The sequence below is a fragment of the Corvus kubaryi genome, unplaced genomic scaffold (genome assembly GCF_017639235.1).
Source record: "Corvus kubaryi isolate FWS band 111438036 unplaced genomic scaffold, C.kubaryi_AGA036_p1.0 split1-131, whole genome shotgun sequence".
Lineage (NCBI taxonomy): Eukaryota > Metazoa > Chordata > Aves > Passeriformes > Corvidae > Corvus > Corvus kubaryi.
This window is the reverse complement of record NW_024582073.1, coordinates 28354855-28382735: the sequence shown is the minus strand read 5'-3', so window position 1 is coordinate 28382735 and position 27881 is coordinate 28354855. Positions and strand designations below refer to the sequence as shown.

Below are 27881 nucleotides of genomic sequence, written 5' to 3'. Positions count from 1 at the left end.
GAACAATTCTAAATAGGAGCATTTGAAAACAGCCTTGGGAAGGAAAGAGTACTGCCAGAAAGAATGGAAGATCATTTTGATTCTTGATGAAAAGCTTTCAAACAGAGTTCAGTGTGCAAGAGATGTGACAAATCTTTAGAGAAGTAGTTTTCTCTTAAGAGAAAGGTAATACAGCTAACAAAGTCACTTAATGCTTTTTTGTGCCATTGAACCTGAAAACCGTATTTTTCCCCCATTGGTTATGAGCCACAAAAGGCTTTTTTCCCCCTTTTTAATCTTCGTGAGGAGTTTTGCTTTGAGACTTCCTGCAGGAAAATGTTTTAAGTGGAATTCTTCTTTATACTGAACCTAATGTCTGCCAATATGATTCCTGTTACAGGCGTAGGGACCATTTTCCTTCTGTCCTCAAGCTGTGTTGCTGCTTATTATCATGTTTAACATTCCCAGTGCCTGGCAGGATGGAGATTAGAAACTCTTAATATTCATTTTATAGTGAAAGGTCTTGCCAGATTTTTTGGAGTATTAGCTATAATATATGCACATAATTTATTGGTGGAAAAGTTCTGAACTCTCCAGTGAGTCACCTTAATCTTTGTTCTTATCACTTTAGGATTGTTTTAAAAGAATCTTCTGTGCCTCCTGTACATAAACACATTAAAAACATTACTTTGGAAATAACAAGTCAATGGAAGCAAACAAAAAAAGCAGCAAAAATTGTCTTTGATGAATCCTTACTATTTTTTTTTAAAGTTTATATTACCTGGAGCATTTTTCTCTAACTCTAAAGTTTTGGTTTTTTCAACAGACTGGAAGGAAGGAGAAGGGGGACCCACTCAACATTGCCATTGACAAGATGACCAAGAAAACACGAGACCTTCGAAGACAGGTGAGCCATGCTTTTTATAATGCTTCTTGATTTTCCAAGGAAATCATTGTTTTCCAGCTTCAGACTGGTTCTGCCACATGCGGGGGTATAAAGAATTGGCGTCCTCATTTAAATCTGCCCTACATTGCACATGACATTAAGCAAAGTAGCAGCATTTCCTGAGACAAGAGAAAGGGAGAAAGAAATGCATTCCAAGTGTAACCCCCAGTGGTCTTTCCATGTGGGAGGGGAGGCAGATTGTCCAGACCTTCCCTGCCATGGCAGCCCAAAAACCCCAGTCATAAAAACACTGGCATATGTGCTTATTTGAGTTTTATTGGAATCCTCTCACTGGAGTAACTGGAAAGATGAGCAGAATATGAAAAAGAAAAATTGTAAGAGCAGAATATTTTCAAAGAGAACTTCTAAGGTACTGTATTAAATAAAGATCCTATGAAGATACAGAAAGTCATAATAAATAACAGTTTTTCCAGAGAGGTGGATGCCCCATCCCTGTAAACACTCAAGGCCAGATTGGGTGAGTCTGAGCAACCTGGTCTCGTTGAGGATGGCCCTGCCCATGGCACAGGGAAGTGAACCAGATGACCTTTAAAGGCCCCTTCTAACTCAAACTATCCTATGATTTTATGAATAATTGCAAAACCTAGTTCAAGACATGAAGTTTGACTTTCTTATATTACATTTATCTTTGTGTTTTGTGATAAGAAAGAAAGTTTAATTTGAAAAGCTTGAGATGGAAAAGAAGTGAAAGAATATTGGCAACGAAAAGGGAGAAATCTGTAGGTTTCTCTTTGCACCTGCAAGTTAAGGCAGAACAGATTGCCTCTTTTGACTTCTTTTTTCTCCATTTGAGATGATCCCAGTTCTGCATTTTCTGTAAAATTAAATAATAATAATAACAATAATAGTAATAATAAAAATACTAATGAAAATTCGACCTGGCCTCTGTGAAAATGATCCCAAATCCAGAAAACTGCCAAACCAAGTAAAGATTTAAATGTATATCCAGATACCTCTTTGCAGCATGATAGTTTCGGAAAGAGTGGCCCCTGTAGGCATTTTGAAATTCGTGCTCTGCCCTGCTACAACTCAGCTCATTTCAGCTCTTCCTTCTCAGCCGTCAGCAGACGTGTTTGAAGATCATATTCTCAGAGCTTATTTTGCCAAATAACAGACCTATTGCAGTGGACTTACAGACAATATGAATCATTGAGTCTCCTGTATAAAGCCTGGCGTCACATCTGCTGCTCAGCTAATGACAGAAGAAAGATCTCTGCTGTTCTGACCTCCAAATTTGTGGGATCCTCAGCTCTGCAGTGGAGCTGGGACCATGTGTTGCCTCCCACCTCTGTTCTTACTGCTTCAAGGAAGTAGCAGACTAACACATGAGTTAGTTCTCTGTGAGGCTCTCAGCAGTTGCCTGAATTACTCATCCCTAAAGCCAAATTTACTCTGAAACGTGATATAAAAATGGCACCTTTCTTAATAAGCTGTGTGCTTCTCATGTGTATTTACCCCCATGGAATGTTCAGTCTCAGAGAGGTTGGAACTCTGGATGTGGGTAAAGTGAAGCACAGATACTGTGTTTTCCTGCTTGGAGATGAAGCTTTTAATACAGTTTCTGATATTTATGAAAGTTAATCATGTATAATGTTTATTAAATTGTGGCAGTTGCTAGTAAACTAATCAAGATTAAATCATAATTGTGCTGGGTTTTGCACAAATGTAGAGGAAGATGGAGTCTGCTTTCAACAATGTGCGTTCTCACTGTAAATCATGATCCTTCAGAATCTTAATCAGTGTTCTGCTTCATCACATGAATAATCAGCAGTGTACCTGTGTGCATCTGCCCAGACCTGCCTGTGCACTCCCTGCTCAATTCCAGAGTGTGAGGGTGTCACTGAGAGCTGGGTGTAATGTTTGAGGAGAGAGGCCTGAAGATTCTGAGGAAATGAACTGCAGTGGAGATTACAGAGTTCCACTATTTCAGTCTTTCAATTTTGGGCTAAATCATTGCTGAGGCAACCAACTTTCAATATCATCATGCCTTTTGTTTTTAATGAATCCTTCTTAAATCTTGTTTTTCAGACTTTGGAAGTTTAATGTTAACCCCATAAAACTAGATAACCTGCAACAGATGTTTGGTGATGAAGAATACTTTTTTTTTTTTTCCCAGTTGGTAGTTAGGCTGCCTTGCAAGTCTTCAGAAATCACCCATCTAAGACTGATTTTTCCTTTTCTCCCCAGGTCACTTAGCTCTTTATTTCTGAGATTTGATTTCATTATCTGCAGAACATGCAGACATGGGAAATGATTGTGGATGGAACACATGGTGCTAAAATTCCGCCTCACAATTCACAGTCGCTTCAATATTTCTTTTTCTGGTGGAATTACATCTTTTAAAGTCATCATTTAAACTCTCCTGGGAATTGGGAAACTATTATGGAGATCTAATTATATGTCTTACTATAAACTGCCAGTAAAAACATAAACCTAAGTCAGACTAAAAAAGTTCTTGGAAGCAAACACATCTCACCAGCTCATAGCTTAATGCTGCCATTCCTCACCGGATTTTCATAGAATCACAGGATGCTTTGGGTTGGAAGGGACCTTAATATCCACCTCTATCCAACCCCCTGCCATGGGACACCTTCCACTAGCCCAGGTTGCTCCAAGCCCCATCCAGCCTGGCCTTGGACACTTCCAGGGATCCAGGGGCAGCCACAGCTTCTCTGGGCAACCTGTGCCAGGGCCTCACCACCCTCACAGGGAAGAATTTTTGCCCAAAATATAACTCAGGTTCCTCAGTACATTTAAAACAAGGAGCTACTGGAGAAAGTCCAGCAAAGGCCACAAAGATAGTGAGGGGTCTGAAGCATCTCTCGTATGAGGAGAGACTGCAGGAGCTGGGCCAGTTTAATCTGGAAAAGAGAAGAATAAGAGGGATTTCATCAATACGTACAAATATTTCCAAGGCAGAGGTCACAGAATGGTACCAGACTCTTTCCAGTGACGCCCAGCAACAGGACAAGGACTAATGGCCATTAACTAAAAGTTCCCTGAGGAAGAACTTCTTTGTGTTGAGGGTGGCAGAGCACTGGAATGGCTGCCCAGGGAGGTGGTGGAGTCTCTCTCTCTCTGGAGATATTCCAAACTCACCTGGACACATTCCTGTGTCACCTCTCCAGGTGCCCCTGCCTTGGCAAGGGGGTTGGACGGATGATCTCCAGAGGTCCCTTCCAGCCCTAAAAATTCAGTGATTCTGTAACCCTGTCCTCTGCCAGTGTGAAGCCATTTCCCCCGTCCTGTCACTCCATACCCTTTCCAAAAGTCCCTCTCCAGATCTCTTGCAGCCCCTTTAGGCACTGGAAGGTGCTGGAAGATCTGGAAGCCTTCGCTTCTCTTGTTTTATTACATGATCTCCCACAAATGGCTTTCAGGTGTCTCTGGGGTTTGTCCTTGATACTGCTGATTTCATCTGAGCTCATTTGTAGGCTAAAAGCTGTAAGATAGTCACTTCCAAGATTTCTGAATTGGTTGGGTGAGTTCTCCCTCTTTCTGATGGATTAGGATATTGATTGCTTCTTTTCAGTGTGTGCTTTTCCCAGTAGCCACTATCAGTATCAGGAATGGGGACACACTTTGGGGTACTCAGGATCAGGTTTGGCCATTTAGGCATGAACTAGTATTAATAATGACTGTGCTGTGGTGTCTTTCTACCAGGCACACACTCTGCAGAAGCCAAATTAAAAAAAAAAAAAAATTACATATCCAGGTCATATTTGCCCTTTTTATACCTCTAATCAATTCTTTATGTATTATGCAGTAAGTACATCCTTTCACATGACCCTTATGTATATTTGATCAGTCATTTACATTCCCCTGTGCCAAGATGTGCTCTTGCAAATACCTTTGTAAGACACTTGGTGTCTTACACCTGTGGGCATGATTTTCATCAGTCTGTTATCAGCCACGTTCTCTAACATCCCTCCCTTCAGTCTACAATTATTATATTATCTTTTAGTCACAGAATATCCTGAGTTGGAAGGCACCCACAATGATCATTAAATCCTTGGTAGTACTGTTTCAGTAGCTGTATCAGGCTGCAAGTCAAACTTTCAAAAGGTTAAATGTTGATGAGACAAGTACCTCCTGTAATTAATTCATTCAAATTTGGTAAAACAAAGACCTTGGTGACAATGTTTTAATCATACTCAGTTTTTATCAACTCGATAGGTCCCTGAAAGTACTTGCAAATCGTTGTCCTTTGTTTAATATGGGTTACACCAGTTTGAACTAGATCCCAGGCTTCAGCATGTGCTTAGGCTTATTTGTCATCTCTCTGTTCCAGCCCTTGAGCAGCAGCGTGTCTCCATTTGCTCCTTATGTCACTCACTTCCACGTAGATTAAGTTGTATTGCTGTTTATGAATGCTATTTAGGGGAAAAAAAAATGTTTAGCACTTTGAAGCCTGCCAAAAATTGGTGTAGACTCTAGAAGGACTCTCAGAATAAAAACCATGAATATTAACTCATAGAATTAGAGTGACGGGACACCTAAAACTGAAAGAATGTGTTCTGTTGGAACAGATTTTATCGCAGCTAACCCATACAATGTCAATTGTATTATGGATAGACACTTATATAATGTGCTCAGTCTGTGGGCTTAAATCTCTCTACTCAAGTATAGGCATAGGTTGCTTCTTTACAGAATGTAAATGCTTTGAGGAAAACACAGGACTTCCTCCAAAAGAGGAAATCTTACCATCATCTTTTTGCAGCAAAGCTACTGTCTCACACACAGACCAGATGACTTGCAAATGCTGTAGAGAGGACCAGCAGCACCTAGAAATTAAATCTTGGTGCTCTGAATCATGATTAACCGACTTATTTTTTGTTTATCCTCTCTTTACTATGTTCTGTGAGGACAAGCAAGACTTTTCGTCCAGTTTTAGAAGGATAATCTGAAGCACAGAAAACAAAATTGCTTTTGAAGGTGAAGCTGCCTCACTTGAGGTATTCTGTGTTGTACCAGCATTAGGAGGTACACAGCATCGGAATAGTAAGATATAAGCCCAGGGGAAGCATAAAGTCTCAAAAAGCAAAACAAAATCTTCAGTGGAAAACAGTGAACCCAATTCTAATAACAATATACATTAAATAACAAACTCCTTTCACCTACCCAAAGCAAATGAAGAGCACACCCAAAGAAATAAAAAACTCATACAGAGGGGGCAGAGGGAAGTCAGTTATGGAAATTGGGTGGTGATCTAAAGAAGTGGTTTTCCTTCAGTCACTCTTACAGTCACTGGAGTTCATCTCTGGAGGTTGACTTGGGGTTTCAAGAATGTATTTTGTATAAGCTCTTTGTATATAGGGAGTCATGAAAAATCTGCTTCCTACTTTAGGCACCCTAAAGGTAGGTTTGTGTGAGGAGTCCTTTGACTTTCCAGCGGTAGAGCCAGTCGATAGTGCAGCAATTGGTGCATTTCTGGGGGCGCTGGGGAAGTGTGTTCTTCTCTGATGTGCCCTTTGTTGCAAACAAGAGGACATTGGGTAGCATTATAGATCCTGAAGGGCACCTTTTTAAATTCAAGATCTGTATAATTTAAATAGGGAAAGAAAACAGAGAGAACAAAAGGGTCACAGACCTTCCCAAGCTCACATAACACTGTGAGAGTTTGTGAGAGAGTTGATGCAGTGTTCTGAAGATGCAAAGCTTCGTGCAAGTGTGAAGTAGTAGCAGAACTTCCAAGCAGGTTATAACTTCAAAATTTAGTCTTGCAGGAGTGTTTATTAAGATTTATTTTGCAAAGGCAGAGTTGAAGTGAGGTCACGCTTAAATAGATGATCCACAAGAGTCTGTGCTGTATTACCAAGGAGGAGTTTTTGGGAAAAAAGGGAAAGTGCCGTGTTATTGCTGAGATTGCCCCATTCTGTTGCATGAAAATGTATCTTGACATTTTTTAAAGGGAGCCAGCCACGAATTAATCTAAACCTCTTTGAACTTAAGGCCACCTGTGGCATCAGCTTTTGCTTGTGAGAAACTCAGCCCCTTTACCTTGTTGCTTAATAGGTTTTATTTTCTCCTGCAGTGACTCCAAGTGCTCTTGAATATGGAAATCTGGAAGCTGCTTCCCAAAAGCAGTCTATCAGATGCTAATACAGATTTATTTCTGTCATGTGCAAATGTTTATGCCTTGTATTCATTTAATATATGTGCACTGCATTGTGCGTAGTTCTTTTCTAGGTTTGTAGTTCTTTTCTAGGTTTTACAGCTTGTACAAAGGTGTTAGTCAGGAGTTTGGTGTAATACTGGCTTAGAAGGCAGAGATAGCAATGCTCCACTTGATAAAGTCCTCTACTCTTCCAGTTTCTGCTGAATTTATGGCCACAGGAGTAGGGACACTCTGGATGTCACCAACGTGGTCTGAAAGAGCTGTGAGCCCCTAGCATGCTGTTCAATACTTCAATTTTTTGTCTGCTCCCATTCAGTAGAAAACTGGCGTTATTTACTTCAGGAAAGGACTTCTAGAAACATTTTCAAAAATCTGAACTGAAAAATTAGGGAAAATGCACTGTTTGAATTACAATCAAGGATTTTGATTTGAACTTCTTTGAATGCACATGCCTTTGTCTCCCTCAAAATGCACTTCTGGGTGTTTATCACTGTGACATTGAGGTTTTTATAGTGCTCTGAAGTGCTCCAGAGGAAATGGAGAGTGCTTTAATACTGCTGATTTACTCTTTCAGGTCTGCAGTAATTTCCTTACTGCCTAATTATAAGGCTTGGTTTAATTTACTCTACACATAATGTTTACTGATGCACATATGGTTCTATATTTCAGGAAAATATGCCCATATCAGGTAGTTTTGGGTAAGCCTGCAGTGTGTAACATTTTCATTAAACAAAGGAAACTTTGATCTGCAACATAATACTCATGATGGACTTTTTATTTTTTCTGGCAAAACCCACGGTGTAGTAACTACGGTTGCTTCTGCTTTTTGAAACAGGACTTGATTTTATCTTTTTTTTTTTTTTTTTTAACTGAAGTTGTGAGCAGAGGTTGGCCTTTCAAAGTGCCTTATGAAGAATTAGGAGGCAAAACTCAGTGACAGCTCTATTGCATTGGAAGAGATTACTGCACATAGTTTGTGTATTATTCCTCAAATAATGAGCCTTCATAAAACCTCAGATATTTCAACAAATCTTTGTGTTTAGAAGATGCCTACCTCTGCAATCACTGCAGTGGAACAAGTCTGGAGTTTTTAAACCCTTCTTGATAAAAGACATTGTAAATGTGGGAGAAGCTCAATAGAAGTGTATAATGTTGCTACATTATAAATAAAAACCCCCACAAACCAGAGGAAAAAAAAAAAGACAAAAAAACCCATCAGAAATGTATTTCAAGAGATTTCTGTTGATAATAGTTTTATATAAAGAAGCTTTCACTGTTCTGTAGTGTCAGCTCAAGAATGACCTATAGTCACATCAGCTAAAGGAACTTAGAGAAGCTTGGATTCATAACAACAGCTTCAAGTGTTCATTATCAATAATGCAGTAGCATGAGCTAGGGTGTACTATAAACATGGAAGAAAACATAATCCTTTTCCAAAGACTTCTCTAATTCCATCTTCCTAATGGCTTTATGAGCAGTGGCAAAGTACATACAGTTTAATTGCCAAATGGGATTTCAACATTGCATTTGTTTCTTAATTGACATTAATTTTGTTCACTATTTCCAAGTGTTATGAAATATCTTTACTGTTATGTTCTACTTGATATTAAGCAACCAGATATAAAAGATTTTGTTTCCAGTCCGTACTGTGTAAAAATTACTGCAAAGGAGAAGAAAACAAAGCATAAACAAAACGAGGAAAAAGACAACAAAACCCCCAACAAAACAAACCCAAGAACAAAACCCAGGCTGTGATCTCGCTGCTGTAAGGGCCTTTTGAAAGGTGTGGATGATAATTGATAGTATCAGATATCAGTCATCTCTGTCCATGGGGCAGGATCCGCTCATGACTCTGAGTGACTCTTGGACAGGATGATGAGAAATCCATTTTTGCAGCACGCAATCAATTTTTAATCTTGTTTCAGCTATTGTCTGGCACTCCAACAGACAGCTCTACCCAAGAGCTGTCATCAGCTTCCACTGGGCTCAGTCTCTAGGTCTTGGAGAAGCTGATGCCAATATTTACTGGGCCAGGCTGTTCATGCAGCTGGGTTACGTGGGACTGCAAGTGTGACACATGTGGCATTTATTGTATTAAACCTGTAATGCTTATTGGAACTGACTATTCATAGTGAGGATAACTTCATCAAGTATTTTCATAGAAAATTTCCTTCCCATCTTGACCAAATAGCTATTTCATCTCCCCAAACCAGCTTTTTCCCTAATTAGTTTTCTTTATTTACTGTATTTTTTTTAAAAACCCCATAAAGTTCCAAAGCCACTTTACTTAATTTAAATATCATTTAAACAGGACCTGAGACAATATATGAAGCTGTACCGTATGTTGTGATTCTTAATTTAATCTTTGGATTTTTAATCCATTGTCTCTATTCTTCGTCATTGTCCTCTTCTTTGTCACACCTCTTTTACATCAGACCTTTTAGGTTTGCAGTTTTGGTGACATTTTTGACTCTTTACAATTCTCTTCAGTTTTCACAAGGTTATTTTTCAAAGTCTTATCCCTTTTTTTTCTCTGCTGGGGTCACCTCCTGTGGTCTTTCCCTTCTTTGTTCCTACACGTAATTTCCTGTTCTGCAATTTCATCCTTCCACATTCACTTCATCACAATTCTACCTTCTCAGGTCATACAGAATGCAAAAGTTAATCAGTGTCTTTTCACTTCTGGGTTTTTTTGACTTTTGACTTCACTAATGCTTTTCACTTTTAGTTCAGTTCCTACCTGTATTTCTGTTTTTCCCACATTTTTGATTTTAATCTCTGTACTGTCCTCTACCTGTTAATGCCCTGTATAATTCTTTATTTTTAGAAATAATAAATATTTAGTAGAATCCCAGCACTGCAATCAGAGTTGGGTCTTTATTGTTCTATCTAGACATGAAAGACAGACTTCATACCCTGATAATCTTCACATGTTTGAGGGCTGTGTGTTTATCATTCCCCCAAACATACATTTTTTTTCTCTGCTTTTATGTAACTGCACTAATATTGTTAGCAAGCCTGAGGCTTCCTCTCACTGAAAAATGTTTTTTTGGAAAGGCAGTATAAAATTTTTCTGCCATGAAAATTGACAAACCACCCACCTTAGCCCCTCAACAAACCCCAACAAACAAACAAAAAAATTTAAATCAATGGAGATTAAGTACCTAAGCACTTGGTAATGGGGTTCTTCCATGCTTCGGGCCATGTACCATTTTGAGGAATCCTTTGTAGTGGCCTATGACTAGGAGGAATATTTTTGTGTGTGTTTCTTATACTCTTTCAAATTTCTGGTCAAAAATTGTCGCTTTAACTTGCTTTCTATTAGTAAATTCACCCCAAATCCTTTCCTAATTATGGCAGTTTTTCCTTAGAGAGAGGAAAGCTCACACATGGAAAAATATATTAAGAATTTCAAACTGAAAGAGAGCAGGTTTAGATTAGATTTTACGTAGAAATTCTTCCCTGGGGGGGGGGGGGGAACACCCTGGCACAGGGTGCCCAGAGAAGCTGTGGCTGCCCCTGGATCCCTGGAAGTGCCCAAGGCCAGGTTGGATGGGGCTCAGAGCAACCTGGGCTAGTGGAAGGTGTCCCTGCCCATGGGAGGGGGTTGGAACTGGATGGACTTTGTGGTCCAGGGTATTTCATGATTCTAATAAGTATTACCTTTGTAACAGCATTTCTTCCTGATTGTTTTATCTTAGGCTCAAATCTTACATACATGTATTTAATGTATTCCATAAATCTGTAGTTTGAGTGTCCAAGTGTGATACATGTTTTAAATGTTAATTTTTTTGCTGTTTCGTCTGCCAAGACATAATTGGTGGTGTTACTGTCCCCATCCCCCAAGTTACCATTCTTTGGTCACATCCTCGTGTGACACAGTCTGCAGAATTGACCGAGACTTTCTCTTTAGCACTGTTCTGCAGCAGCTTCTAATGGTCACTGCCGTATTCTCCAGAATTCAATTTCACAGCATAGTAGGGTGACACAGCTTAACTGCACTGGAGAAGGCTTTATTTTCATCCCTTTCAATTAAATTAATGCCTGTTTGGGAGCGCTCTGCAGGTGCAAACTGGAGCTGGGTTTCAACGCACGTTAAATGGAAAATGGGTGAATAAGGTGCTCCTTGGTAAACTTTTGTTACAGGCAGCTCTGTACTGCCAGGCTTTATAAAGTTTAACAATCTGTTGGAGTCATTAATCTCCTGCTGTGGCTTTACCTTCCAGTGTCAGGATTAGACATTTAATTCTCTACTAGACTGGAAGTAGCACTGAGACATTTTGGTTCTAAAATTGTTATATAGCCATGGAAAACATCATTTTGGTGGGCATTTAACCTCTTTGAGCTCAATTACGGCTGTGAACCGACAATGATAAAACAGCCCTAAATAGTGCTTAGAACAGTAGAACATGATGCTATCAAAACCAGCAACTTGACTGTGCACCATAAACTGACTAAACTGACTGAACTGGAAAGACATAAAATCTGCCTGTGGTACACCACTGATACTTTCAGAAATATTTGCAGATCTTGATGTTTTCCTTCTATATTTTTTGGTGGTCTGGCAAATTTATTAATCTGTTAGCTTTATATTCATTAATAAAGTTTTTTCTCTGACAAAATGAATTAAGCAAGATCTTCATTTAACGTGCTTCCTCCTCTAATAAATGAAGTTTCATATAGTGGAATTCATGCTTTGAATTCACCTCTAAATTAAAAATCCAGTGGGGGGGGAAAAAACCTAAAGCATTGTCTTATGAGTAATAGTGTGTGTCATAATATTTGTATCAGAATGCAGCATAAATTAAGGCATCGCAAAGACATTCTTTAATGCAGGTGCACGAGCAAAGCTCTCGTGCTGCTTTTGGAATAAAACACGACGTGCTTTTGCAGCTTGCTTTATGACCATTCAAATTCAAGTCACATTCCCTTTTGATCTGACGTTACCTGGATGAAACTCAAATCTCTGGGTGCACAAGCCATCTCTTAGGCTGGACTTTGTTGCAGTGTGCACAGGAGCACACAAGATTCGTTTTCCAGTAGTTATTTACCTTGATGAATAGCCCTAATTGGATCAAATAGACTGGTAATGGTGAGCCAGTACTTTTAAATGTCTTGTCTTGTGCCATTAGTATTACCTTGTCATGTATCCATTTGAGCTCTTGGATGAATGTCTTGCCTTCATACTCCTGTCACATTTAACAAATGATTTTGTCAAGTTGCTCTTTATAGCTTGTGGTGAAGGATGGCAAAATGTGTGGTCTCCTGCATACATAAAACCCGTTAACTCTACCTTTCAACTTCAATGCAAGGGCGTCCTAAAACACAGATAGCAAATTCCTAAAGAAATTATCATGCCTGTTTACAAGAGGGGCCAGAAATATTCTACTGTCATCTATGATTAACACAGCAGAAGAAAAATTGAATGTATTAATTTTGTATTTATTAAACCTGTGACAGTCAGAATTCAGATTTTTTTTTCAGCTGCTGGAATTACCAACCTCAGAGGACAACACAGAGTTACCATTAGAAACAAGATACCCATTTTATGCATTCATTTTGATTCAGAGAGAACTCTACTGTATATTTACCATGGTAAACCCCAAATTGCTGGTTAGCTGATGCTCTTGCTGTCCTTTTTATTGATTCCTGGTATGTGGTTGTAAACAAACAAAAAAAAAGATATTTAATACTGATGAAAATAAGCTGCTCACTTGAACATCCTGAGACTACTCTTACAATTCCATGGGGCATATTGTTATAACCCGATCTATAACACCACATTAGCTTATATTAAAAATCGAATTGCTTGTTATTGAATAAATGCAAGCCTTTGGAACAGATCCCTCCTTATGGAAGGATACAAACAGAAAAATGTCAGTGCTCATTTAGCATTTAAAGTAAGTTTTTTCAGTGCAGTGGACAGTAGGTTTTTACTGGCACATACAGAACTTGAGCAAGTGGATTTTTTTAAGGATTTTTCCCTGAGAATGAGATAGAAGCGACATGGGATTTTTAAAAGCTTTGTGCGTTCCTTTGGAAGTGCTACCATTTGGCCATTTTTGGTACACAGTGGGCATCAGAGTCTAGCTATGGGTACAAAAATGAAGCATCTGACCTGGAGTTTGTGAGCAAGCACTGGGAAATGGACATCTGCAGAGGGGAATTATGCAAATTTATGATGCACCTTCTCTGGCAGTATTTCTCCCTTAATGCTTGCTATAGGTGAAACCCTTCATTTAATAAGGAATCACAGAATATCCTGAGTTGGAAGGGACCCACAGAGATCATTGAGTCCAGCTCCTGGTTGTCCTGCACAGAACAACCCCAAGGATCTCACCATGTGTCTGAATTTTTAAGTTAAAAAATTAATATAAATTTATATAAATACTGACTGGAAATCTGTCGGCCATAGAATGCAGGGAGCTGTGCTGGTGCACTATTCTCTGACACCATCTTAGAATATTTTTTCTTGTTTTTCTTGCAGTGTTTTGGTGTACTTGGAGCAATATTAGTATTTATATTGAGATGGTACCTATGAAAACTATTCATGGATCGGGGTCTCATTGTAGGAGATGCTGTGCAAGCAGACCCAAAGCATGGTCTGAAAGAGCTTTTAATGTAAGAATAAAATCAGAGTCAGCAAGTGGGTATCAGCAGATTGATGAAAGAAAAAATAAGGAGTACAAGATGAAAATGTAATAGGTGGTAGCAAACACACACCAGCTTCCAAACTGTTGACAGGTCTCTCATAGATGATTCTTTTCTTCTTTTTGTCTTGTTTCCTCCCCCTGTTTGTAGGTGTTACTGAGTTAGCTATTCTGAGTGCCTTTATTCATTTTGAAAGTGGATAAAAAATGCTTCCAGGTAGAATCTGAGTAGAATTAATTTTTAAGGAGAATTGAGAACTGCTTGGTACATTGACTGCTTCAGTTGTGATGGAAATAAAAGGAATACCTCCTGCGAGCACATAGATGCTATTTTGCTTTGCTTGTTTTCACTGCACCACTCAGGGAATGAATGAAAATATTCAAAGTTAGCTTTCCCCTTATTCAAATAGAGCTGAGAATTGCTGTCATCAAACAGCAAATGTGTCTTGGATTGTGTGTTTGCAATGTCTAACAATAGGCTAGTTTTCAGTGTGATTGGGTGTTTTTATGGCACCTTATCTAGCTAAAGCTTTCTTGCTTGGACTGCAGAATAGAGAAAATTACCTTTCTGGGTGCTTCATCTAACTAAAAACGCATGATTTAAGGAGACTAATAGCTACCCAGGCCTCCAGGCTGAGTAACTCCCAGCTTCCGTGTGAGTCCACAGTTTTTCATTCTTAACAACCCAAAAGCTAGAGAAAACATAATCAAGATGTTTCTGATCGACAATCCTGCAGAGCAATTAAGCTTCCAGGAAGAATTATTTAAGATTTCAGTCATCCTTCTGGCTGTCTTTCAAATTTTAGTGAATTTTGACATTAATTAGTGGACATTAGCAAGGTGGAGAAGAAGTTTGTGACATCATTCTTACAGTAATATTGTTTCAAACAGATGTTTTTATGGACTAGCAGGTGTTAAATCTTCAGTAACTTGCAAGGTGGATTTTTCTTCCTTTAGAATAAATTGTAGTATGTTTTCTAATCCGCCTGGAAAATGCTTAGAAAGATTTTCTGTTTATACCTCTTGGAGCTATTTGAATGGGAATACAAAGCACAAGGCATCTGCTACACAAAATATTAATTATTGAATGGAATACTTTTCACTGGAGGAATTAGAGAAGGCTTAGAAATATTCAGGCTAATATTTTTAATGGTTGCTTGAAGTTAAGCTCCTTAATCCATATTTGGCTTTTTAGTGAGCTGAACTGTTTTTTCAAGTAGTGTGGAGCTTTCAATTCTCATCAATTTGCAATGTCTTATGTGAGTTATCACCATCATTCTGTACAGACCATTCAGGCCAGTAGGATTAGGTGTATGTCAGCACAAATCCCAGGAGGGGTTTGCAGAGCCTAGACCCTCAAGTTTTTAATTTTGCTTGCTGGAAATATTGGAGAAAAGAAAGCAAAAAGTCCAAATTCCCACATAGTGCTGTGAGATGCAACACATCAGGCCTTAAATATGAACAGTGGGAATGTGTGCTGATAAAGGCCCTTTATTTACTGGTGTGCTCTCTTCTGTCTCAGCTACGGAAGGCAGTGATGGATCACATATCGGATTCATTCCTGGAGACCAACGTCCCATTGCTGGTTCTCATCGAGGCCGCGAAAAGCGGGAATGAGAAAGAAGTGAAGGAATACGCTCAGGTCTTCCGTGAACACGCCAACAAGTTAGTGGAGGTAAGTGACCTTATTGATACGGCCAGATTTCCATCTGGCACCTCGAGGAGAGACAAGAAAAGGGATAAACTGGGTGAAATGTTAGAGGTGTTGTTTCAGGAGTTTTGGTCAACTTTATCCTGGTGATTGCCCAGGAAATGTTCGGATGACGGGCAGAGGAAAGTGCTGTGTTTTTGTAGTTCATTAAAGAAATTGAGCTTGTTAGAAATGGTGTTTCCAGCAGTTTGTCAAAAGACATGAGCAACAAGAAGTAAATTTCAGTTCAGCTTCACTAACAGTACAATTGAGCTGAAAGTCTATTAAGTAAAAGGCAAATAGGTGCTTCACAATCTGGTCCTGGCCAAGGACTGCTCTAGACTTAATTACTTGTCAGTCTGAACTAAAACAGAGAAAAGGACATATAGAGAAGGCACAGCCTTAAGAACATATATGATCTTGAAAGGTTTGTATTTTATAGATGAATATATATATTTATAGTATCTTCTCTTTCTGAAGAGACACACTGTGTAAAGTCTACCAATGATAATTACAAATCTTCAGGGATGATATTGAAACGGCTTTATTCTAGCATGTGGAGTATAAAATATAATGATTGAAACCTTGGATGCTCATTGAATGGAGTTTTACTAAAATGATGATAATGTTTGTCGCAGTTTGCCCTCTAGTAGACCAAGAGCTATGAAAAATGGTCGTGTTTTAAAAAACAAATAGAACTCAGTGATTTGCTTGATAACATTGTGTGGTATTTTTCTGTACTAGCAGTATTTTGAAGACTTTGTAGCCCCTTTGCAACCTACTTTCTACTTATACCATGTGCTATTTAGCAAAGGGAAATGCTGTTAGGGAACTACTGATCTGACAAGTACTGAACTATACCTTTGAATATCTTCTGTTAAAACAGGACTCATCCTAATTCTGTAGTGCCTGAGCTGAGACAAAGAGCAAGGGTTTCTTGGTTATTATTGACTAGATCGTGATAGTTCCCTGACAAAATAAGTGTCTGGATGTGTTTTTGCAGTGGGTGTGTGTTTTCAGGTGTTCTGGAGCATCTCATTCTTGCTATGTACTAAACAGGGAGTCAAGGTACCTCATTCTGCCTCTGGGAATCAGGTGTTTGCTGTAGTACTTAACTTGCAGGTGCCTGAAGGCAGGTCCTGGGGTCTTGCCTTCTAAAAGCACTAGGTCTAAAAGGGTCTAAAAGCTCTGGATGGATTCTGTGCAATGCTGAATACAATTGGGTTTATTGCTGTTTTCTGCAAGAGGAGCACAGGGCTGTCAGCAACCTTCAGTGCCAGCCCCTGTGTATTATGCAAAGATTTGTTGCTGCCTCCTCATGACTGGAGCTGTGGCAATGAGAAAGGAAATAGCTGGTAGGTATATAAAGAGAGGAAAAAAGAAACCAAACAAATGGAAAACCCCTCCACAATGTTTGTTCATAGTTATATTATAGTGGCAGTGGAGTGTAGGCTTATATGCAATGAACATATGTGGGGTTACTGTTATAGCAGTCACATCCTCCTCAGATTTGCAACAAAATGCTGCAATGACAGGTCTAATAGCATTATTAAAAAGTTAAAAATAGCTAAGAAGATATTTTAAAAAATATCACAAGAGGTAATAGCATAAAAGGAGGAAAAATACCTTTTAGGGGTGTAGTTAAAAAAAAAAAAAAAAAGCCAAAAATTCTCTGCCAGAAAAACCCACAACTTTAACGGGAAAAAGAAAGAACTGTAATGCTGTTAAACTTTCCGAGGGAAGCTTTAGGTTAGATCTTAGGAGGAAATTCTTTACTGTGAGTGTGGTGAGATCCTGACGCCCCCAGGGAAGCTGCTTCATCCCTGGAAGTGCCCAAGGCCAGGTTGGAGCAATTTGGGATAGTGGAAGGTGTCCCTGCCTGTGGCAGGGGGTGAGACTGGATGGTCTTGAAGGTCCAGGCAGTTCCATGATTCTGTGGTTCCATGAAACCAAACAAAGAGGAGTTTTAGTTATTTAACTTTGGGTTTACAAGCCTAAGATTACATTAGGTTTGTATTTTAGACCGAACTGGAGGTTGGTTAATGATTTTTGAGATGTGGTTGTCTTTAGGTACCCCACCAAAAAGCAACAATGATGGTACCAATTGATGTCTCGGGCCTAATACCTAAGATTTCTATTCCATTTAGGTTGTTCCAGACTGTTAGAAGCAGATTCTTAATTGAATCTTGTATATCTGTGACAGCTGGTACTGGCTTGCGAGTGCATTCTTACTCTTTTCCAAGGATGGATTCTTTTAGGTGGATCTTGCCCTTTTAGTTGTAAGAACTATTTCTGGTTCAGGTAAAAAGCATCTTGAAGAAATGAATTTCTAGTGCAAGTGAAATTTTTAACCCCAGATTTCAAGTTCATCAGACTGAAGAAGCAAATACGTATTTGGAATATATTTATGTCCCTTCTACGCTAGATTTTTGCGCTTCAAATAGTTTCGTCATTTTTTACTTACTGATGCACAATGGAATCTTAGCAGATGGACTTCTATGGTTTTGTGGGTCAAGTATCTTGCAAATAGTGAAGTGTGGTTTAAAGATGAGACATAATCAAGTGACTATGAAATATGCTTTCCCAGGCGCGGGGCCAGAATTGCTTGCTAAGATATGCAAACACAGCTCCACTGAAGTGCGTGGAGTTGCACTTGCTCACGTTAGAGGAATTTGGCACTGCCAGTTCAATACTGTGAAAAGTCTGTAGCATTAATCATTAATTTTCAAATCCGAATCTGAATTCCTTGGATGTCCTACCAAGCTCAATAGACAGCCTGTCAAGAGGTCAGGGAAAAATAATACATGTTTTAATATTTCTTTACACAAAACCTACATTTTTCCATCCTGACTGAAAAACATGCATTTCTTGATATTTTTTCAATAAAAATAGCAGAATTTTCTCTGCATAGCCAATACAATTTTAAAATATATTTTGTAAGTATGAGGCTTATAGAGTTAACTTTCTTGTACAGTCTGTATTGCAGAATATTTAAATCTCTCAAAAGCTCTTTTCATTATATAATATTTTCCCTTCCCCACCTCTTACCATAACATTAATAACAGCAAGGATGGATTGTCATTTTTCTAGACATTCACTGACAACTAGATTTGTCTATGGGTTTTGTTGGAAACACAGAGTGAGGTGTCACTTAACTATAATGTAAATCATACAAAATAAAACAAATTGTCATACAGATTCTGGGGGTAAAACAATATAATAAAACAGAATTTAGATGTTACCGCTCCAGGCTTGGAGAGGTGACTCTTTTCCTTGGAATCATCTTTTAGCAGTCATCTCTTAGGTTTTTTTCTGCCTTCTGAAACTGAGGTTAGAGAAGTGATGGTGCCTTTCCAGGTAATGATCTTTACCTCATGAATCCCTTTACGGTTTTTAAAAAATAACTTCTAATGACTGAAAGTAAATGCCTGAGTTGTAACGCCAACTCCAGATGTGACCTTGGGAAGTCATTTAACTTCTCTGCCCAAGCACCTTCATTAGTAGCATAAGGTTAATGACAGATAATTCTAATACCTACCACACAAAGGCACTTGACTGATAAATCAGCTCAGATTTATTCAATGCATCTATCAAAGCACTGTAAGGAAGCTAATTAATTAATTTTCATTATTCCGTTTGGTAGAGCTTCCTCGGTTTAACTGTTGGTCCTCTGGACTGCTTCTTGAAAAATTAAATTATAAAATCCAACAGGTTTTCCTGGTAGGTGAAATTCAACATCCGGTAAACACTTAAGAGCCGTGGTAGCAGGCTGTTCAGTTGGAATTCAAATTATAGTGGATTGGATCAGACTTTCCATTCTCAAAAGGATGGACATAAGTCCAAGATATTTCTACTGGTTGTTTCAGTTTGGGGAGTTTCAATGCTTTTATGGAAATTTTCGTGGTCATTAAGCATTTACAAGGGTTAAATTCAGTTGCATTATTCTTATTTCCAACAAAATTTGAATGAAGGGTTTTTTCTTGTTCAGTATGAACTGATGAAGTACCAGATTTAAAGCACCTAAAAATGAACTTTTGAAAAGTCCTTTACCAGTTTTTCATTATACCAGTTTTGCATGAATTGATTTTTATGAAGAATTTTGTGGAGCCCGCATGGATCTATCAGTTTCACCTCATACAAACTTAAAAGATTTCTGGGGACATGACAAATAATCAAAGTTGCCTTGCAAGAACACTTGGCCAGTGCAAGAACTGTGTTAGGCAATGGTTTATGGTGATTTAAAGTTGATATGGTGCATGCAAATCAATAGTATCATAAGGTTGGATGGTAATTTGTAGCAGATGAAATCTAACAGCACCATTCTGGTTTTGGTTTATAGTCTCTTTGTGCATTAAGTTTGCAGGAGCCTTTATTAACTTTCTCCATGTAATTGCCACTTTGAAGAGGATAACGGGGTTACTTTTGGGACGTTATGGGTTTGGGTTTTGTAATTTTACAAAAAAGAAAAAGGAGAAAAGAGTTTGAACTTCTTTATGAGACACAAAGCAGGCTACCCTTCATTTTCTAAGAATTGTATTATTTGAAGCTCCCTAATTCAGACTAACTGCAATCTTTCCCGTCATAAATGTGGAAACAGGCTTGCATGCTGAAGACAGGAGGGAAGAAAAAATCACTGTCAGTATGCACAGCACATAAAACAAGAAACTGGACCTGCTCAGTGACCCCTTCTTATTTGATTTGGTAATGAGAGGAAAGGGGGAAAATTGGGAAAGAAGGTTTTACTCTGGTGGTCGACAATGAATTTAATCTCAGTTTACATCAGCAGTAACAGAACTAAATCCAACCCAGTATTTTTTCTTTCCATAAATACCTTTTAAAAAAAGCACACAGAGCACTTGGTTCATAAGAAATGGAAAACCACACTTCGGGAGTGAAGATCATCTGTGTAACTCTGCGATGCACGTGGGGCCAATGGAGTGCTGAGACTTCCCAGTGTGGCACTTCAGCTCACTTCCACGAGGTGCTGGTGGCCTTCATAAGGAATAGATGACCATGTTTTATTTGTGCTTTTGTAAATACTGTATAAATTAATGCACTGACAGATTTTAATTTACGACAGACAAAACCCAGATGAACAAGCCTAAGAAAAAAATTTGGCTCATTTATATCTGCAACTTTAGCTCAAGGAGCAAAGAATGTTCCTGCCGATATTTTCACACATACTTGAAATGTTCTGTTCTTTTTGTTTAAGTGTACACTGCTGCTACATCAGAGTACACACCTAGCTGTTTGCTTCTGATAATGGAGAAAAAGTGTCAATATTCTGTCATAGCTTCTGCATCCAACTTGCATCCTCAAAATGTGTACGTCCCTGGGTTTCCTCTTACAGACTTATCAGCTTTTACTCTCATATTTTTCTTTTAGCTGACATTAAGCTAGATAAGAAATACTGTTTAGGAGGTGGTAATCCTTGCTTCTAATCAAGAAGTGTTAAGAAGGTAATGGATTATTTTAATTCAAGCTCTTCAAGTTGAAAGATTTTATTTCAAATTAAAGCTGTGAGCTACCTTTGTGTCCTAGTGTTTCATCTGCTCAGTTTTAATTTCCGTCCTAGGCCTTTCTTCCCTGTGTGGGCAACAGATGTTCTTAATTCCTAGTAAACATCAGGAGTGCATTGACATAGCTAAAGCCACTAGTCCAATTATTTGCAAAAAGACAATGAAAAGTCTGACTGAACTCTTCGAGAGAAATTCTTGAGTCCCTCCCACAGCCACGTTTAGTGACTGTTTCTCCTCCTTGGAGAGCTAAATGCCTTTTAGGCAAAATGAACTTCAATTCTTTCAGGACAGAACTTCCTGGTAATGCAGTGTCATGGGTGAGCTCTTTATCCTGCCTTTTTTACTGACTTCAGCCACTGGATAGTGGGAGTCCACAGGGATCTGCCAGTTTCATCTTCTGCTGTCTCGATTAACGCTGAAATGGAATCAAAGTACCTTACAGAAAAGGAGGGACACAGAAACATCTGCTGCTTGTGACTTTTAGAGCCTCTTGTGCACCTGTCCCTGAAGAAAGCAGGTTATTAAAGGAGGTAAATACTCGTTGTCTGCATTGTCAAGACTGTTTTTGTCCAAAAGCCAATGCTGCTTTCAGGAAGAAAGGGTCCTTCTCTGAGGCTTGGAGTCTGCTGTGAGAGGGAGCAGTTGCAGAACCTGTCTGTGATCTGTAAACTGCATTGTTAACACAGAAACAGGGGGGAAGTTAAATAATGTGTCATGGAGAACTTGGCTACAGCAGATACTGATACCTCAACATCTGCCCTTGACAGGTTTGTAGTGAAACCAAGGAATCCAGGATGGCTGGAAAGGGAGGAGCTTCCTTATCTCGTGGCTACTTTGGCAATTTGGCTCTGTCCCCAAAATTTCTTCCTTCTGCACCATGAGACTATTACCATTATCTTGAGTAATCATTTTCTGTTCATTTGTCCCTTTTTTCTTAGACTGCTGCACTTCTACATTTCATAGCAACTCCAGAAGGGTTGAAGGATAATTTTATTTGTTCACACTTATTTCTGCAATGTGAATAAGAAGCAAATGCTACATAAAGTTAGGAACCTGTGGGCAATGATGATGTTTTTCTTCCTTCCCAGTCCAGTACAAGATTAAAAATTAACTTTGTAAAAATACTATCTGGTAAATTGCTGCAGAATCCCCCATGTCAACTTGAAAGCATTTCTAACTTTGGGACTGTAAACATAAAGCCAGTGCTGGGCTGGTTCTGTTATCTAATTTCGTGGAGGTCATCATTCGTTAGCAAATGACTGTCGTGTGGTTTTACACCTTGGAAAAAAATGCTGGAGGATTTCCTACCAACTAGAGTGTAATTTGGCCACTTCTTCACATTTTTTTCTGTAATTCTTTCGCATTTTTATGTGTATTCTATTACTTATTTTCATGAGAAATACCTGGTTATCTCCTTGCAGCAAAATTTATTTGTAATAATTTCCCAGTATTTTCCAGTTACCTGATTTTTTTTTATTTTGGATAATTAACTTTTAACCATGCTTATTTAAGACCTCTGTAAAAGAGATCAAATGAATTTACTCCCATTTTAATCACTAAGTAATACTTCTAAAATATTTTTCTAGTGAATAACACCCTCAGAGCAGGGGACTCACTTCAGTCTGATCATGCTCTGTGCTGTGTGATTCATATTTTCCCAAAATAAAAGGACTCCTACAAACTCTAGTATCCATTTATATCTACTATCCCATACAATCACACCCCAGTCTGTGTGATTTGTAGCTTGTTAATAATACAATCAAGAGCTCTTGGTACTTTTGTTAATTAATTGATTGCATAAATTAATGATTTAGCTCCTCCAAACTGGTTGTTTGAATTTGTAACATTAGTATACCAAGGTGCAATACAACATGTGGCATGTTGGATGTTCAAAGGGGATATTTTCTAGACAGCCCCACCTAATTACCCTCATTCTTTGTTTTTAACTCTCATATCCTATTTGATCCAGTGTTCCATCTGTTCCCTACCCAGACATGATGTTTTTTCCCTTGTGCTTCTTTGAAATGGGTACCTCAATCTGTCTTCTAAATTCTGTGTGTTGGATTAATTTTTGTTACTCAAGATAGGTTAACATTTTATTACTCTGTATAAAGTTTAGTGGCTTGGTCTTTGCTCTGTGATGTATTAGCAGGGTTATATTTCAATCAGTAAATATTAAGAACTGTGCTTTTACATGAGCATCTTACACTGTAAGAGCTTAATTAAATAGCCTGTCCTAGAGCACAAAATGAAAGAGAAGTAACGGGAATGGTGGGGAATGAAAGGAGGAGGTACAGGAATCTATGCTGGTATTCCAAATTCACAACAAAGTAAGAAATTATACAAACAGCTCTAATTACTATAGAGAAAGGGAATTTGTAATTCACAACTGAGCTATTTCAGGGTAGAAATAGAGGGGTAGAACTATTTAAGTAGCCATAAAGTTCAGTAAAAGCTGTAAGTACTTGTGAGGAAACTGAAAAAAAAAAAAAGCATTTACAAGAAAATAGTGAGTCAGAAATATTGGAGAGCATTCAGACATGCTCAAAAAATCAGTAGATACCCAGAGAAAATACATGTCAAAGATTTGAGCACAGAATGGCATGTTTAATGATGGAGTTTTGAACTGATGCAAAAGAAGACATTGTAATCTTTTGTCTAGAAATCTCATGATCTTGAACAAAATTATAGCAGCTTTGATTTTAAAAAATATTGCAAGTAAAATACATGTGGCAAATATTCGAATACAGACAACTGAGTAATAAAAATGGTTTATTAATTTATTAATCCAGAACGAAATATGCATCTAAATCCCAGTATCACAGGTACACTGGAGTTGCACTGGAGTGTCTCTGTTGCTTCAGCTCATGCAATGTGTGGGTCAGTGGATTTTACCCCCGTTTTTTCCCTCTATCCCTTTGGCTGGATTCTAAGAAGGATAGTGGCTATGGTAAATCTGTCATAGGTATATCCCACATTACTTCTTTTGTGTGTTTTCCTCAAATTCCAGGTGTTTTCAGGAATAAAATGCACCTTTTGCCATTTTGGATTGGTTCTGTAACTGTTGCTGTTGTGTTCTGACACCAATAGTCTCAGCCTTGAAAGGCCTGTGCAGCTTTAAAATATTTTTCTGTCAAAGCAGATGCTCAAGACAACCAGTAGAGTCAGACAAACCACATCTTTGTTTCTCCCAAAATAGTTGTTACTTGGACAAAATATGCATCTCTTGCTGGAAGCTTTTGCTGCAGAATTGCATGAGGGAAATTTTAGGAGAAATCAGGATGACGATACAAATGGACAGAGAGCAGGCTGTGAGAAATAGGAATCTGGGAGAGCTGCTGGGGTAAGAGAAGGTTTTAGGTGAATTTCCAGTGAATTTATTCATATCTGTTTGTAATGCTGCTGCTGAATGCCAAGCACATATGGGGATAGATTTTTTTTTTAAATTTTTTTTTTTTACTTATTGACAGCCCATGGATTTAACAAGAAAATTCATCATTTCATGTAGATATGGATCCAGAAAAAAGATATTCTCAGTCAGAATTATCCTGGGTAAAAAGCTGAGCTCAGTTATGGAGGAGAAGATATGTTGGAAAGTCTAATGAGATAAAAAAGCAGCAATCTCATTCAAAAAATATCTAGATTTTACAGAGTAAACTACCATAAGCCTAATAACAACTTTTTCTAGTGTTTAAAAATTATTTTTTACCTTAATTAAATTTCCAAAGATAAAACCAGCCACCTCACTATTCTGTTAGAATAACATTATAACAAATGTGTGGATCACGCTTCACTAGAAAATCCTTTATGAAATATTGATGATAATAAAGAAGGACTGACTCCATGGCTTAGCATGAAAAAGCATTGGTTTCACTGCTTTATTTCCAAGCTAGGCTTTCTGAAAATCAAATAAAACAATTAAGTGGATTTTCTTCAAAGTTCCAGAAAGTTTTTCTATGGCCTCAGAGCAGGCAGGAGGAACTTCAGCCTGGGGACAGCTTCTTAAGAAACTTTTAAGTAGCCGAGAAAACGATTTTAGCATGAAAGTGTAATCTCAACAGTAAGTTTAGTTTCACAGTACCCAGGTTATAAAACTCCTGTTGTGATTATCCTGAAGTGCTTCCAAGACTTCAAAAGTTGAGGAAAAGTGGTTCTTTAAGCCTTAATCTCTTTACAATGTTAAGCACAAGATAGAGAAGGGAGGAAAAGTCAAGATTTTATCAACGCCTGCACTTCCTGCAGTCAAAAGGTTTGTAGGATTCAGGTCCTGCTTCTGAAAGATGAGTAACAGAGAGGCTGCTGCCATCACCCTAATGATGGGGTCATGATATCAGGGTGGCAGAGTCAAGTCACTGCTTTGTAATGAGAATCTTTTATCACAGAGCCAGAAATGGTGGTGTTGCTGTCTCCTTGTAGTTTGTAATTTCATACTCATACCCTTTGGGGCACCAATCAAAGGATTCAAGTTTTTCTTTCAGTTGTAATGAAATAAGGACAATTTTTGACCGTAGCTATGCAGAGCATGCAGCACATCAGCTGTTACCTTTCCAAGACACAATTTGTACTGTTCTAAAGCTTAAAGGGATTTGGAAATGTCACCATGCCCAAGGAAACAGGTAAGAGCAGCCATAAGGTCCGAAACCACTGTTTGTGGCGTGACTGAAAGTGCCATGGATACGTTTTTGTTACAGGAATTGTTCTTGCTGCAATGTCAGAAGGAACATGAAGGCACTCAGTGGTGCATATTAACAATTAAACAAGGACATTTTTAGATAGGAGAGGGGGAAATGAGAAAGAAGCAATAATTATACCTTCTTTGACTCAGTCCTCACTGGGATAATTATTCTTGCTGGGATGCCAATATTGATGTAGAGTTTGTGCAGGAGAGGAAAATTACTGAGGCTTTTGTGGTGCCCCTCTCAGGAGACACCAATGGCAAAGGACATCCCTTTGAACAAAAAGGTTTGGTGATTTTGTTGATTTGCATTACAAAAAATTAAAGTGTAGGTAAGAATAGCTGCTACTGACCACTGTTCTTACAGTATTGTGCAGTATCAAACCTCTAATCATGCAAAGTATTGCAACTAATCACTGAGTTAACCTTAGCACTCATTGGTACAAAGACAGTAAAACACTAAAGTAACACAAATAGGAAGCTGTAACACTTCACATTCCCAGTCTGTGTAAGAGAAAGCAAGAGCAGATGAAATATTGTACCTTGGCTTGCACACAAATATCCCAGTATTCCTACAGTCTTTGCCCATTTCATTGGATACTGGTAAATAAATAAATAGGATGAACAGATCACTGGCAGCCTTATACAAAAGGTTCTACATCAGTGTAAGTATTAATTACACTAATTTGTGACACATGATTTTCAAAAGCCTAACAGATAAAAGCATTAAGACCATAAATCATTAATTTAATCTGATTATTTCCAGTCAGTCCTTTATTTACTATCCACTCAATTAAAAATTGAGGTTAATGAATCTTTCAAATGTACTATAATTTTGTAGTATTCATTATTTCCCCCTTCCACCCCAGGTAAAAGTCTATCTTTTTTTTCTCTCCTCTCCATCCCTTTTTGCATTAGAGAGGCACTTCTGAGTCACACCATATATTTTCATTTCTGAAAGTCGCTGATAGCAGTTTTCCCATCTGAAATGATGTACAGAGAATGAGATGGCACAAAGCCAGGCAGCAGTAGGAGCTCTGGAGAGCAAATGTGCAAGTACAGTTTTACCTTAAGCCTTACCTTACAGCTTTCTGTCTTTGCCTTTTGCTGCAGAAGTTACCTTCTTTCTCATCCATAGCATGGCCATAAATCATCTTTTGCTTTAGTTTTATTTCTAATAAAACTCAGAATTCTGCTGAGAAACTTGAATTTCTGTCCCCATTTTTGAAATCTGCTGATTTGCAAATGAATGAGGTGTTACCCAAACATACCCCAAATTGGTAGCAATCATTGGAATGATTCATCTCTTTTATGCATCACAGTTACAAATACAAAAAAAATCTTCCCCGTTTTCTTTTGCTGAGTCCAATCCCATTCCTTGTTGTTACCTGCCTTCATAAAGTCTTTTCTCATGTAGAGAAGAGTTATTTCCAACCTCTTCAAAGCAGGAGAGTAACAATTTTTATTCCTTCCCTTTTTGTAATGTTTGACACAAAAGAGTTTGGCATTTTGCACGCTGTATGTGAACACAGCGTGGTTGGGTAAAATGATAAATCTTCCTCCATCTTCACAGGCACAATGTCAGTGTCCATCAACCAGGTGTAAATCCAGACCTTGACTGAACTTAAAATTACAACAGCTCAGGTGCTCTTAGGATTTGGGTGATGCTTCTTGCTTCAAACACTTTTTAGTGCTCAAGAGCACCAAAAGTCTGTCTTGCATCAGTTTTGAGGTGGTTTTTTGTTTTGGGGTTTTTTTTAACTCAAAATGCTTTTTTAATTTAATCATTAATATGATCTTCACTTTCTGGGCAATATCGTATTAGTGAACCTTTGGAGAAAAAGGATCTGATCATTGTAATTTCCATCAGTGGTTCATCAGTGAGACTTCCACACTCATTGTTCCATATTCTGGATTTTAACCGTAATATCTTTTGACTTTTGGTTGACTTGTTATTTGCATATCACTTAAAATAGTATACTAGATACAAGTGAACAAAAAACTTTCAGCATTTAGAAACCATTAGATGCAGCCTACTCTTTACTATATATAACCCAGGAAAAGTAAACATAGTAGACTTCCAGGATTATTTTTAAATAGCTAGAACCGTGCAAACATACAAGACAAAATTAATTTTGCCCAGCTTTTTGCCTTTAACCTTTTAGATGGCTATTGTCTTCATCCTCTGGGACAGCACAGTAGGGAGATGGACTTTTAGAAGGTGTTTATTGCCATCCCAAAGCAGAGGAATCAGGCAAAATACATGGGATGCATTGACTATGA

At 38.3% G+C, this 27881-nt stretch overlaps 1 protein-coding gene across 4 annotated transcripts in view; it reads left to right on the top strand.

Moving 5' to 3' along the window:
• CTNNA2 (catenin alpha 2) overlaps positions 1 to 27881 on the top strand; it is a 462234-nt gene that overhangs the window by 347942 nt on the left and 86411 nt on the right. For all 4 annotated transcript variants that reach the window (XM_042053728.1, XM_042053726.1, XM_042053727.1 and 1 more), the window contains 2 exons: positions 806 to 886; positions 15237 to 15389. In XM_042053728.1, the coding sequence (XP_041909662.1) occupies positions 806 to 886; positions 15237 to 15389 (234 nt within the window). The remainder of the gene's footprint in view (positions 1 to 805; positions 887 to 15236; positions 15390 to 27881) is intronic.